We start from the raw sequence: 14,794 nt of genomic DNA on the forward strand, positions 1-14,794 counted from the left end.
AGAAGGGGGTGAAGAATGCAGTCACTGAAGGGTGGAACAATTTTTAGATCTGTGCATTTTGAAGAGCCAGCACCTGAATGATATTTCATCTTACAGGTCATGCCTGCACTTAGAGAGGTTAGGATGGAAAGAGAAAGGAGTTAATGGTAGCTACTCAGTATATCTCTCCCTAGTGCTACAGTTAGGCATTATTTAAATGGCTTTAGATTTCCAAATGATTGTGACTCAGGAGGATTTTGCTATACGCCACTTTGAAATGCTGCAAAGTAAAGCTGTCAAAGTATAAAATCATGGGATTTGTAGCAGCAAGTAGGCATGATTCTCTCTTTTCATTTGTACTTGTCAGTAAAACAAGGTGGAAACCTTGATCATAGTATGAATTCCAACTAGCAATGCTTCCAGAACAGAATCAACAGGACTCTCACCTCGTTGTCTGGGTTGTGTTGTACTGCTAATATCTGATTGTTTCAGTGCTGTTGTTTGCATAAGCAGTCCTTACCTCACTACATTCTGGTTGCTTTCTGTCTGCTTCCCAGGGCTGCAAAATCCCTATCCGCTGGACTGCTCCTGAAGCCATCCAGTACCGCAAGTTCACCTCCTCCAGTGATGTCTGGAGCTATGGCATTGTCATGTGGGAAGTGATGTCCTACGGTGAGAGGCCTTACTGGGACATGTCCAATCAGGATGTAAGTTCTAGAAGTGGTGAGGATGTACATCTGCCTCTCTGTCCTGTATGAGTTCAAGCAGAAGAAAGCCACACACCCCAAGTGATTGAAGCTCTTTTGTCTTTTATTTTCCCAGTTGTGATAAAGCTTTGTTCTTGTTTTCCTGCAGGTAATCAATGCCATTGACCAGGACTATCGCCTGCCACCACCCCCAGACTGCCCTACTGTTTTGCACCTGCTGATGCTCGACTGCTGGCAGAAGGAACGGGTCCAGAGACCCAAATTTGAGCAAATAGTCAGTGCCCTGGATAAAATGATCCGCAAGCCTTCAGCCCTCAAAGCCATTGGCACTGGGACCAGCAGGTGAGATGGGGATTTAATGCAAAATAATAGGACTTGTGTCTTAGTAGGCATCATGAGGAAAAGAAGGCCATCAATCAGGCTATACAGGTTTTTTCCTAACCCCCTAATTTGAGACTGAGAACAAACAGGAAGTGGAAAAAAAAAGAGAGGAAGCAGGTTGGAAAAGCTGTATATCCTGATTCAGTTAATGGGGAGCTCTGAATGTGACATGAGATAAATCTCAAGTTGCACTGAGGATGAATAACTGAGGGATCATAGGGAGTGAAGGGAGGGACACAGCTGGGTGCAGCAGCACGAGATACCCTGTGATCACAGCATATTGTGTGACCACAAGAGATGATCAAGAAAAAGAAGACCTTAGGTTATGGAGGGAAGGAAGTCTTTACCTAAGAATAATTAGAACTGCAGCTTACATCCCATATTTTCCCAACTGCATTTTGCAGTCTGATGGAACAGGAGGCAGGAGGTCAGCAAAGAAGAAGTCTCTGGAGGGATAAACGGTGCCAAGGTTAGTTGGCTGCTGGGCTGATGACAAAATTACATCCTGCTGGCCTGGAGGGTTTTTCCCTGTGCTTATAAATCTTGTCTCAGTGGAATGTACTCCACAGCTGGGGGCGGGGAAGAGTATCTTGTTTACTAAAAGCGGCACATAAAGAGTGTTGTAGCTTTGGGACAGATTCAGATGATGCAGAAAAGAGCAAATGCCATATGTAAACATTCATCTCCTTGGCCTTTTACTGCATTTTTTTATCTGATGGGTGTTGGAGCAGAAACAACACAGTCCTTGTCTCATAGGTCACTCTCTGACTGAAAGAGAACATTTAGGAGAGGGAGACATGGTCACAAAGGTAAAAAGATGTATAAGGTCTCATGTCTCTTTCAGAAACCTCCTCACTGCAGTTCTTTGCCCAGCTAATAGGTCTAGACCAAGAAAGTGTGGAAGGATCTTGGGCAACAAGAAGACAATGTGCCTGAGAGAGTATGGGCAATGGGAAGGAATAATAATTTTCTTTGGTTGGTTGATTGTTTTCAGGCAGAAAAAGGGACACTGGAAGCCTAGAAACAGCACATCAGGGTGGGACTTTAGGAGTCAGGGTATGAAGAACAAATGTCATTGTTCTTCATTCTGTCCTCTTCAGAGGCTTCATTCTCTCCCTCTCATAATTCTTACTTTACTAGTATGCTCAGCTGATGCTGGTAACTTGGGTTTTAGAACCTGGCCTCTTTTGCAGACCATCGCAGCCTCTCCTGAGCAACTGTCCTCCAGATTTCCCTTCCCTCAGCAATGCTCACGAGTGGTTGGATGCTATCAAGATGGGCCGCTACAAGGAGAACTTTGACCAGGCTGGTCTGGCTACATTTGATGTCATATCACGCATGACTCTCGAGTAAGTAACACAGCAGAGAGCAGCAGATACCAGACACTGAGTTTTCCATGCAGAAAGTGAAAGCAGCCTGAGAAACTGCCTACATGGAAAATATATTCACATGAAAAAAGAGAAGGAAGCCAAAGCAAAGTAGCTTCTGTTCCTTGCATATTACGAGGGCCTCGGGACACCATCCATGCTGTGATACACTTGTAATCTGTATCTATAAGCACTAGTTCTGATCCAATGTGCATCAGAAAATGTACTTTCAGTGCTGAAGAGAGCCTGTTTTATCAGAGTGTTTATGACAGCTAGCATAGGTAATAACAATCACTTTTACACAGATGCGTAGAACCAGACACACCATATACTGGGTTGAAATGTTATGTAAAAGACAGAATCCAGGAAAATGAATATTCTTGGAATCATAGAGCGGTTTGGGTTGGAAGGGACCTTTAAAGAGCATCTAGTCCAACACCCCTGCCATAAGCAGGGGCACCTTTCACTAGATGATGTTGCTCACAGCACTGTCCAACCTGACCTTTGATGCTTATGGGGATGGGACATCAACAACTTCTCCTGGCAGCGTTCTTCTGTGTCCCATCACCCTTCCTTATCTCCAGTCTACACCTACCCTCTTTCTGTTTAAAACCATTGAGCCTTGTTTTGTCTCTGCAGGGCCTGGTAAGAAGTCGTTCTCCATCTTTCTTGTAAGCCCCCTTTATATATTGAGAAAGATCTTTGTGGAGCCTTCTCTTCTAGCTGAAGAACTCCAGCTCTCTTTTTTTCTCTAGGAGATCAGCCCTCTGATCCTTTTCGTGGCCCAATTCCACTGCTTTTTTTTGTACTTACTAAGTTCTGCCAACACCCCCTCCACCCACACGCATTTTTCAAGCAAGAGCAGAAGCCTCGTCAGCTGTTTCTCAGACACAGATAGGCACACACACATATCCATACACGTTGATTTGCATCTACAGCAAAATGGACTGAGATTTTTCAGAACAAGCAATTCATTTTAACAACTTCTGTGTCCTCTGTTCTTTTGCAGAGATATCCAGCGTATTGGAATCACCCTCGTTGGTCACCAGAAGAAGATTCTAAACAGCATCCAGCTCATGCGAGTCCATTTGAATCAACTTGAACCAGTTGAAGTGTGATGTTTACATCATCCTCATTCCACTAGTCTCAAACTCTGGAAAGGTTCTGGGGGAATTCAGAGGGATTTTCAATGTAAGAAAAAGATGTCGGTATGCTACTTGAAGACTTTATGCACCCGGAGAGTGCACACTACATGTCCTGTTCCATGAACAAAAACAAAGCCTTGCCATGATTTGGAAGCAGAACTAAGTGACTGGTGACAATTACATGTGGCTGATGTCATACATTGGGAATGGGTTTGGGGAGGGAAGGTTATAATAACACGGGGCGGAGATGGAATAATGGCTTGGACAGATCACAAGCACCTGTTGCCTATTGTCTGCCAAAAAAAGGTACCTGACAACTTTACAAAGTCATCAGCAGGCTTTATTTATGGCTGAGAGCCCAGCAAAGCTGCAAAGACATAATAAAGGCAACCAAAAATTAGCATTTTTTTTTCAGAAGAATGCCATCGTGGTGTGAGAGATTATTTCTCAGATGGAGATGAGCATCAGGCTATCACTTGGTGTGCCAGCTCAGTTCAAAACTGAAGGTCCAGCTAGTGCACAGTATGTGGTAAGCAAAAACAGATGTCACCTGGTAAACAGGTTCAGAGTAAAGGGTTCGAAATTCAATGCTATTTCGTGTGCAGTTCTTGGGTCTGCTTCATGATGGGAATTGCTGATCTTTTGTGCTGATGTGAGGAACAGTCCATCTCTATTTATGGGACTGCAACAGAATGAATAAATAACAATTCCGACAATCCATCCTGCAAGACCTACAAGTGAAGGAGGAAACAAATAGGTTCTGGTCCTCACAAGCCCATTCTTGTGAGGAAAGGCATAACCTGTGATACTCCAAAATCCTGAGTAACCAGATCTTGGGTTCTGTTTTCTTCTGAGCCCCTTACGATGAAAAGCAGGATGAAAAAATCTGAAACCCTTTGCTGCTGAAAAATACTTCCTCTTTTTCTCACCCTAGCCATTAGACACAGTTGTTTGGATATTGTTTTTGAAGAAAATGCAGACAATGCAGTAGTCAACTTCAAACAGACAGTTGGAATGAGTGAGGTGAAACTCTTTCACAAGTTTTTGTCAAGAGAGATCAGGGAATAGTACCAGTCCCGTACGTCACTTCAGTCCTTAAAAAAGGGCTAACAATGTTCTTGGGACCAACAGCGTTGTGTGGTACAGGGACATGAGGGTGACCATAATGGCAGAGCTCATGTATCCCTTCAGACAGACTAGTACCTGCTTATGGGAAAATCTCCTTCGAGAAGGAGCAGAGCTTTGGGACTGTATCTCTCTATCCCAATGAAGTTGAGCTTGAGAGGAAAACTCATAAACTGTACACTTGTCTACCTCAGCAACACGTAGGAAGGGAAATGGAAATGGCCCTGGTAAACAAGACCCTGGTTATGAGACCCTCTGTCTGTCTGGAGAGGAAATAACCCCGACTGTTCTGATCTGTGCTCCTCTGTTGGCTCCTCTGTGAAGTAGACATGAACCTCGTGTATTTCTCCAGCAGTCAAGGTTGAAACATCACAACTTCTTCACATTCTACTCCTGTATGGATTTAAAGATTCCCCCAGTCAACCTAACGATTGAAGGCCAAGAAGCCACGTTTAAGAGTGATTGAAGAGTCCAATAATATGATGGGAGGTGCTCTAGAATAGCTACACTGGAATAGCCAATGCAGTTCAGGCTTTTTGTTACAGCATTAGAGTAAGGTTATTTTAATTTTTTTTAGCTGAAGAGAACAGCAGTGCATTTTTCAAGATATAAAAAAGTCAATACAAAAACAATAAAAGGAAGCATGAATAAAACATTCATGACAGTACAAAGAGAGTGTGAAGATTAAAAAAACCCCAAATCACATCCGACTAGAGTCCAACCTAGAAAATCTCAGTCTGTGCTTTTTAAGGGGTTTCTGGAAACTTGCAATACTCACACATCCAGTCACATGTATGCTGACTGACTGTCAGCTCCACCCACGGCATCTGAGACAGAACAAGTGTTGTCCTCTTCAGAAAGCATATTGAGCACAAGATGTTGAGGGGAATCTGTGGTCTCTAGCACCTTCCATATATATTCACCAAAGGACAACAGTGCATGTATGCATCTTCATATATAAGTGTATTCTAGAAGTTCTGTGTGCCATTTGGGGAAACAAGGCAGCCTTTCTTTTCCATGCCTTGAGTGGTCAGGATTACTGGAGAGATTAGCAATCTAGATCAAATTCTATGGCCTCTTTTCAGCCTAGTGGAAACTTACATGCAGAAAAAACATCTTTCTCTCTCTCCCTTTGTGCAACAGGAGATTAAACGGGAGCCTTGCCTGAATTCTATTGTGCTGATAATGAGGCTTAGAACTGCACAGGAACAGGCTTGGCATCACATTTCAGTGCTAGTGGATAACTCTTTTCTGTAAGAAGTGTCTCCATTCTCTTTATTGCCAGTGTGTTCGAAATTTTCAGGTGGTTTTTCTCTTACACAGTTTGGGATGCAAAGGTTCTCAAGTTGGAGTGCAGCTTGTGTTACTTGCCATCATGTCACTCCTTAACTCTGCAAGCATGGAAGAAAGGCAGTCATGGCAAAACCATTAGAAATACCCTGATCTTACTTTTCTCAGGCATCTGAAACCAGAAATTGTACATTCTGTTTCCACAGTCATCTGGGATGCTCTGCAGTATATGAGCAGCACCCTCAACAGGTAGGCATGAGAATGAGGAGGGAAAGGAATGGGCTTACCTAGGTCCCTGATACCTGCCCTTCACCAGAAGAGTGAGAAACAATGCCGAAAAAGTCTTACAGAGCTGTGTTCTTTGCCAGAGAAGCAATGGGAGACTAATACTTTATTGCCCACCTTTACTCCGTATGATTTCTATAACAGGCAGTGTACAAGAGTGATGAATAAACTAAATGCACAGTGATCAGTGGGCAGACTTTAAGGGCATTAGGCATTTGTATGAAAGCTCAGAAGAGTCATACCTATAGCTAGAAAGAATATATTTCAAAGATTAATGTCTTTTGTGCTTGAACACCAACTTTTCACTGTCTGGAAACAGGAAGAAACTTCACCTTAAGGCAAGCTGTTTTGTAATTATTCCTGATGAGGTTCCTTGAACCTGTCTTTTTGGTGTCTGTTGCTGGACAGCCTCCCAGACAGATAATTGGATCTGCACCAGGATGTCAGTTTATGTTCTCTGCTGCCAGAGAGCACGTCGGGCAAGCAAGTTCCCACCTATGCTGCTTTGGCAGCCAAGTGAAATCCTCAGCCAGGAGCTACATGCCTGTGCACTCCTGCCTCACTAAGCCATGGCATGTTTCTGCCAGAAGCAGGCCCTGCTCACCAGAGTGTTCAAAGACAAGCACGTAAGCTGAGATTTTTTTCTTCCACACCTGAAATGATTTTAAGGAAGGGCTCAATGTGACTGTGTGACTTACACAGTGATTTCTGTGCTTTGCACCCAAGTAGCTTCAATGCATGTGTGGATGAAATGGCTGAAGTCCCTAGTTTGTTTGTTTGTTTGTTTGTTTGTTTGTTTTTAAAATTGAAGGGTGTAATCTTAGTGCATGCTTCAACAACACTGTGTTAGGGCTAATTGAGCACAAGCTGCTCAGTGGAGAGAAATGCTGAAAGAATCTGTCTGTTTAGCATAAATATATTCAGCACCTAGGGCTATCTAGAAAGAAAGAAGCTGCTGTAGCTAGTTCCAGACGATTCATATGTTATGAAGCTGAATGAAACCTGTGGGTGTGGTGGGAAATGATGAACAGCACCAAGGAACTTGGCTTTACTAAACAAACCAGGGTAGAGCTGTCCATACCACTGGATCTTCCTTGGTCATGATTCCAGCCAACTAATCTACCCGAGGGCCATTGCAAGTGAAGGTAACCAGCTTGAATCCATCCTGCTTTTGGCACATTTTCTCACCAGTTGGCTATACAATTCTTCTTCGTGAAGAATTCATGTCTTCTACATGAAGTTCATGTCTTCTACACTTATAGATGCAGCTAGGCAGTAGATTTGGGTTCAGGAAGAAAGTGATAAATTCTCTTCCTGAAACTAGGCAATGCTGGAGGAGCAACGCAATCAGCTGATCACATGTGTTGAGTGTTACCAACTATTCATGAATACCAGGCATCTGGAGGATTGCAGATCACACTTAAATTCAAATCTTTGTATATCATTAAAAGACTGCCTGGAAGAGCAAATCTCATTGCTCTACCTAAAAGCCAGTCTAATCCTTCACTCTTCAAATCTATATGGAAAAAATGGCACCTCTCTCAGAATTTACATTTTGTTGTGGCATTCAAGGTCATTGTGCTCTTTGTGTAAAGCTGTTCCACTTCAGCTTTGCTGAAAGGGCTGCGCTGAGCTCATGAAAGGCCACTGTGCCTTCTAGACCTTGAGAGAGCGAGCTGTAGCTGGGATCTGTTCAAAGAGGAATCGCTCCCCCTGGTGTGCTGAAATACAGAGCTGAAGTGTCCCCGTGTGCTGAAGTACAGAACTGCCCTCAAAAAGCCTTGGAGTTTAGCTGTTTCATTTCCCTTTCCCGGGTGGTGACAAAATCTCTTCCAGAAATATTCTCAGCTGAAACATGCAGATTGATAAAAACATTTCCTTCTGGTTTCTTCCATGACCTCTATTCCTCAAACAAACAGAGTAATGTGGTGTTTTACTCAAGTGCTGCAAGAGCAAGTCACAAATACGAGTGCAATGGGTTGACATCTATGTCCCAAATAGTTAATAGTTTGGCCTGTTATTTATGTCTGTTGTACAAGACTAAGTGTGCTTAGTTGACAGTGATAAAATTGTTTGCTTCTGAAAACTAATTCCTTAAATTCGGGCCATGCTAAGTAAGGATTTTTTTCCAGTTTACAGTGCCACTAGAAACTACACAGGCTGCTGGCTGCAACTCTCATCGCATTTTGGATACTTTTAGCCGAACCTACTACTTCCTATGCATTTGGACGGCTGGAAGAGATTGATCATTTATAAACAATTCTGTTGCTGAGATCAGACTCTTTGCCCTCTTTGATCCATACTAGCTCTGCAAGTGAAGAGGAGATAAAAAATAAGAAAATCAGATTTGTTCAGAGAAGTCAGCTAGTTGGACAGATATGAATGACAAGACACTATCTGAAATAAGCTATTTAAAAATAGATCTAGTCATGTTGCTCTGTTAGAAAAGACAGTAATTATAATGTGCCTTACTGTCTCTACTATTAAGGTAGAAGAGGGAACATTGATCTTTACCCTACACGACAGTACAATTCACCTCTTGACCCACTGTTGAGTTTAACTTACATTTGACTGAAGAATTTTTTGCTAGAAAGACATCTGATCTTGGTTAACTCAGGAATAGTGAATCTACAAGATACCTTGGACTGTTTTTTCCTATGGCTGTGATATTTTTTAATTGCAGTTTACCTGGCACTTTTTGTATACTACCCAATTTGGATAAAGAGCTGTTTGTAATCCGATACTTTTGCATTTTCCACCATCGTTGGGTCACATACTAGCTTCTTTATATTCTAAAAAAAGGAAATATTTACATGTCTCCCTGTCACACATCCTGTTTGGTCCTCCCATCCTTGTTATGGTTCTCTTCTTGATCACATTTTCTGCCTTCCTTTCTGAGAAGAGAATGTGAAGAACAGACAGAACCAGTCTCACTAATACCCTCCACGGACAGGAAACCAGCCTCTCACACTGACTGTTTGCTGCTTATTCACCCACAGATCACAGTAAGCCTTTCACAATTGAGTTCTTTGACTCAATCAGGACACTCTGATCCTTCTGACGTAAATGTTTTTTTAGGAAACCCATTCTATGTAGATAGAAACTGCACTCTTTTTTTTCCCCCAGCTGTCAAAGCGCTACCCTTAGAGTTTTCAAAAAATGGATCTTCGTATTGGCATTTTAAGTGCTAAGCAGTTTTTAATCAGTATTTTCAATCTAACAGACCACAAAATGATCCATAAGTCAAGTCTGGACTACATAAGATCAATTTTATGAGAACTTTGCTATCCAAATCTCAAAGAAAATATTCACAAGAACTGAATTAAGAAAAATATATCTGTGTCTGCCTCTTCCTCCCTAGACAGTTTTCTCTTGCTTGTTCAACACCTCATCAGAAGAATCCGGCCTCTAGCTGTTCCTGGGTTGTAAGCCCTTCTTAAATACAATAAGGAATGAACCTGTGACTTCAGTTTGGTGAAACTCCAAGGGCAGAGGAGTTACAAATCCTGGGCCATATTGCTATAGCATTTTTTAATTACAACCAGGAATTTACAAATATAAGATGTCTAAAAATGAAAGTGATCCAGAACTTCTGAATCCCTAATGGCCCTATCAAAGGTAGGCTTTACCACCTGCCAAATGCTGGTTCATGTCTGTTGGTTTGTATCCTGTGAAACATTTCCATTTTTTTCCATGCCTGTGTAGAGAGAGTACATATCAGATAGGTCCCTTACAAGGTACAGCCAGTGCAAAGCTAGATGAGATTAACTCTAAGTCACGTATGTGTGATCTGATGGGTAAGCATAGCCGCAGTATCCTAGTCTAAAATAACTCAGTCAAGAAATTCTTAAACTACATCCTCTCTGAAACTGAAATAGATTAGGTGGAGCAACTATGGGTCACAGGCTCAGGCATTTAGGTGTTCAAGTCTTTTAGTGGATCTCAATGGCCATGCTGTAAAATTATCCTGTCGTTTGTTATAAAACTGACTGTGCTGTTGGATTTCACAGGGCTGTGATGTCCATGTTTCATCATAGCAACTCGATGGTTGTCCATACATCACTTGGGATCTGTGATCCCATTCACGTGGGAATGTACCACGTGAATTACTGAGTCTTTTAAGCTGATGATAGATATAAAAAATAACATGCACCCCTTCCAGTCCTCTCTTCAAACTGATCCATTGTGGTCAAGATCCCACAACACTGAACTACTTTTACGTTCTTAAGCAATTGTATCAATGATGTTATCAATCTCTTCTACTTTTTCATTTTTTGGCATACCAAGTCTGGTCAAGGATCCATTCTTGAATCTCCTCTGTTTTGTTCATCATCTGCTTAGATGGTGGCATAGGTAAAAAAGAAGTATAGATTTATCCCTAATCTGTTAATGTAAACTGGAGAACTAATTTTATTTTCTTCAAGTTTGTAGTATACCAGTCCCTAAGACCGAATATTTTTCACCATGGGGTTGAAAAGTACCATTCAAATGATCCAGAGGGAGGACTCTGTGTCAACAAATGTCTCCATTTACACACCACCACTTCATTTGAAATTCCCACAACAACATTCCAGAATTATTTGCTGAAGGCAAAAACAGTAAAAGAATCTGAGGGGAGGGGGGTGCATGAGAGGGAGAGAAAATTGCTTTGACAAGAGTCAAGTCATAGAAGAGAGTAAAGACAGAGCAAATGAAAGATTTATGTTCTTCAGAGGAGAAGGAAAAAGGAGTAAGAACTTACAGACTAAATACATAAGACACAAACAAGCAAACCCATGAAGAATTTTAAAGTAAGAAACTGCTTTGGATTTAGAGCCTCAGAATGACTGAAAATGCAGCAATTCTAGATTTTGCAACATCACTAGGCAACCTGCTCCTGTGCTTTATCACCCTCCCAGTAAAATATGTTTCCTGATGTTCAGATGGAACATGCTGTGCTTTAGTTCATGCTGATGGGGGTTTTTTTCTGTCACTGGACACCACTGAAAGAGCCTGTCCACATATGCCTTCTTCAAACACTCCTTTCAGTCTTCCGTACATGTTGGACAGTCCCAGGTCTCCCTTCCTCACCTCATAGGAAAGAAACTCCACCGCCTAAATGGTCTTAGTGGCTTTTTGTTGGACTCTGTGTGGCAGCTACATGTCTCTCTTAACTTGGAAGCCCAGATCTGGATGCAGGTGCTGCATCACCAAAGCTGAGCAGAGGGGAAGGATCACCTCTCTCCATCTGCTGGCAGCATTTTGACTAATGCAGCCCAGAATTAGCTTTCTTGGGGTCAAGGACACATTGCTGGCTCATGTTCAACTTGTGGTCCATCAGTATCCCCAGATTCTTTCCTGCAAAGCCATACAGCCAGAGGCATAATTTATAACAGGTTTTTTTCAACATTTCATTTTAGTGCAGGAGTTAAAAGAGAAACGTCTCCTTGATTGTGGGGGATGGAGAAAGAACTATTCATGTAATGAAATACGAGTGGAAACATAACAAAGAAAATAATTATTTACAAACATTAGAAAGGGCAAACAAAAGGGGAAACGAATTGTTTATATTAATCATAACTCCTGTTTATAATCTTAGCTCTTACTCATGGTCTCTATTAGCAGGGCAATACAGAACCTGACTGGATGCACCTACTTAGCATTCATCATGTAAGAGAAGTTCATCATACACAGTGCAAGGCTTACGTCCCACTTCAGTCTTATTTTATAGTGTGAGTAGGATGTAAAGGAGTTCATCAGCCTCATAATGGCTCTATTTACACGGATTTTTTTTCCTCATAAAAGTAGTTCACTTAAAATGCCTTTACTTCAATGAAATGTCACTATATTTACACTGAAGTAATCAAAAGTAAGATTAGACTACCATCTGTAGCAGATTTGATTTGAAAAATGTCTAACTCTCTGAAAAGTTGCTTTTATTAAGTGTCTACATGGAGAGATAAGTGACCCTCTTCTGGAAATTTTCATGCTTTCTCAATTGGAATTTAGACAATGGACCAGTTTTAAAGGAGAATACTGAAAACTCGATGGGATTGAAAGATCTATGGTGTTAGTTTCAGTAGGAGAAGATTTTGATGTTCCCAGGAAAGAAATGGAATGTACAAAAATGTAATGTCCACCAAGTACAGTCATATATCAGCACAAAGTGCACATTTCTATATATACCACAGGTATATACATATATGCACCACATAGATGTTTGGCTTAAAAATGAATTCGAGTGTCAGTATAAAAGTAATAGTAAATTTCTCGTCTTATTTCCTTACACTCATTGACAATTACTAAATACAGTGGCCAGCTGATTGACTAACATTAATAAAATACTGGAATTCATTGCATTATTCCAGTTTTTATCAAATGAAAATTCAGCCCAGTAGTATCTTAAGGAAAAAACCCAGCATTATTGGAAGAAGCAATACAACAAGCAAGCTACAGAATTCGGAGAAATGAAAACAGAAATGAAATATGAAAAACAAAAAATTGTTTTGGATTTGCAGTCTTTTCCACCTGTCCTGCAGAGATTTTCTGCTCTTCAGGGGTAATTCAGATTAACAGTATAATGAAAAGATTATTCTCTCCTGCAACAAGGCACTATGCTGATCTTCCATCTCTGCCTTGCCAAATCCTGGCACCAGAGGTGTTCCAACATTTCAAAAATAGGTTTTTTATCATAGACAGATGTTTTGTGTCAAGAGAGAGACTTAGTGAGTGTTAGCATATTAATAATAATTTTTTATCTACTCTAATTTAAAGTGAGCAGGGATTTGTCTACTCAGTGCCTAATGCTTTATATCCCCAGTTCCATAGTATCACAAATATTTTCTGATACGCAGCCCACACTTCTGCTTATCAAATTTCAACCCCTTTTTTGTTGTTGTATTTTTGAGGCCTTTTTGAATATCTGCTGTCTGTGACTGTTGTATGCTTTTTTGAGGTATATGATTAGGTGAGATGAGATGATGTGGCATGCTGTGATGTGACATGACACGAAGACTATAGGAGAGAATGGAAGAAGGAAATGCATCCACATGAGGAAGAAATTGGAAAGACAGCTTTGGAAAGAAAATCACAAGTCTGTGCACTCTGAAGCAGTGCTTTTCAATTTCAGAAGGGTAGATAATAGATTATATGAATATTTCATATATACATATGTTCAGACATCTAAATTTTAAATTAATAATATCACTGTCACAAAGCCATCTGTATTAATTAAAGGGGCAAACCATGAAGCCATGTCTGATGTCAAATGTTACCTTATAATACATCTGGACCCACAGAACCATTCAAAAAGAAAACATTATTAACAATGTGGATGCATTTGCACAATCTGCCCTTTTGGGTTCTTTTGATATTTTTTTATGCTGACTTTGGTTTACGATCACTTTCCACAGACGTCAGGACTTCATATTGTGTATTTCTATTCACAGTTGAGGTTGCAGAATGTTTTCATAGTTGCATATGAAGAGCTGATGTTTTTGGGCACAGTATGAGAGAGAAAGCATGGTATGAAGTTTCAGATTAGTTGTATTAGTGTTGTAATGGGTGACAGTGAAGTTATTAACAGCTCTTGTCAGTACCATTATATTACAGGATTAAAGTTTGCTGCTTCTTTTCACTGTATCAGGATGCCTGCAGGCTCAGACAGGCACTTCCCCACGGGTCACAGTTCCATATGGGTACAGGGACAAAAAAACTGCTTCCTTTTTTAAGACCAAACTTTTGCAGAAAAGTCCTCTGACAAGATTTGTCTTCCTTGGCAATTCTGAAGTTAGGATTTGTGGAAGAGAGACAGACATGCTACTGATTAGACAGGTTGATAGAAAGAGGAAGAAAAGGTGAACAGTTGCAGAGACACCATGTCAGAAATAAAGAAAACACGGCAGTTTAACCCACAGGTGAGCACCAAAGTAGATGAGGTTATAACAGTTGTGACTGAAAATTTATTAAGTGGCCCGAGGATTCCTGACATCATCTCCCTTTTCCATTATCACTTTCACCAAACTGATGGTTTCTTTCACCACAGCACTGAGCACTCTCCCCTGCAACACACGATTTCCTTACTGTCTCTCACGCCGTATCAAAGGTGCCAGAAACACTTCAACAACTAGAAATCCACAGCACAGACACAGATATTTTATTAGTGAAAAACTGAAGGATAATAGGAAACTACAGGATTTTAAAAGATTTCCATGACAATGCATTATGAATATCCATGGAACAGGAGAGATGAAGCATGAGATTTCTTTCAAGTCTCAGGAAATTGTCAGTTCAAGACTTATCTCATTTTCATGTTAGGTGTGACTTTGTAGAAGACAGTCTGGGTTTTTTCCTGTGAGAAGGACCATAAGATCTGATCTATTCTCTCAGCCATGCAGGATTCAATTTGTTTGGACCCAAAGGCAGATATTAGATCTGTGAAATGAATTGCCGCTCAGAGTGAACAAATTCACTGACAGCATTTCTCATTAAATTGTTTTAGCACTTTGTTTATTCCACTTCTGTTCCCAGTCATATT

General features: G+C 40.9%; 1 protein-coding gene across 1 annotated transcript in view; it reads left to right on the plus strand.

The window, feature by feature from the left end:
• The window catches only part of EPHB6 (EPH receptor B6), a 66,448-nt gene extending 62,254 nt beyond the window's left edge, over positions 1-4,194 (plus strand). Inside the window, exons 14-17 of the mRNA XM_066175370.1 lie at positions 537-686; positions 835-1,028; positions 2,261-2,416; positions 3,444-4,194. Coding sequence (XP_066031467.1) covers positions 537-686; positions 835-1,028; positions 2,261-2,416; positions 3,444-3,552 — 609 coding nt within the window. The 3' untranslated portion in view covers positions 3,553-4,194. The remainder of the gene's footprint in view (positions 1-536; positions 687-834; positions 1,029-2,260; positions 2,417-3,443) is intronic.
• Positions 4,195-14,794: the final 10,600 nt, after the last annotated feature.

This window comes from Chamaea fasciata, unplaced genomic scaffold (genome assembly GCF_029207755.1).
Source record: "Chamaea fasciata isolate MVZ Bird 193981 ecotype frontalis unplaced genomic scaffold, bChaFas1.0.hap1 SCAF_2, whole genome shotgun sequence".
NCBI classification, from domain to species: domain Eukaryota; kingdom Metazoa; phylum Chordata; class Aves; order Passeriformes; family Sylviidae; genus Chamaea; species Chamaea fasciata.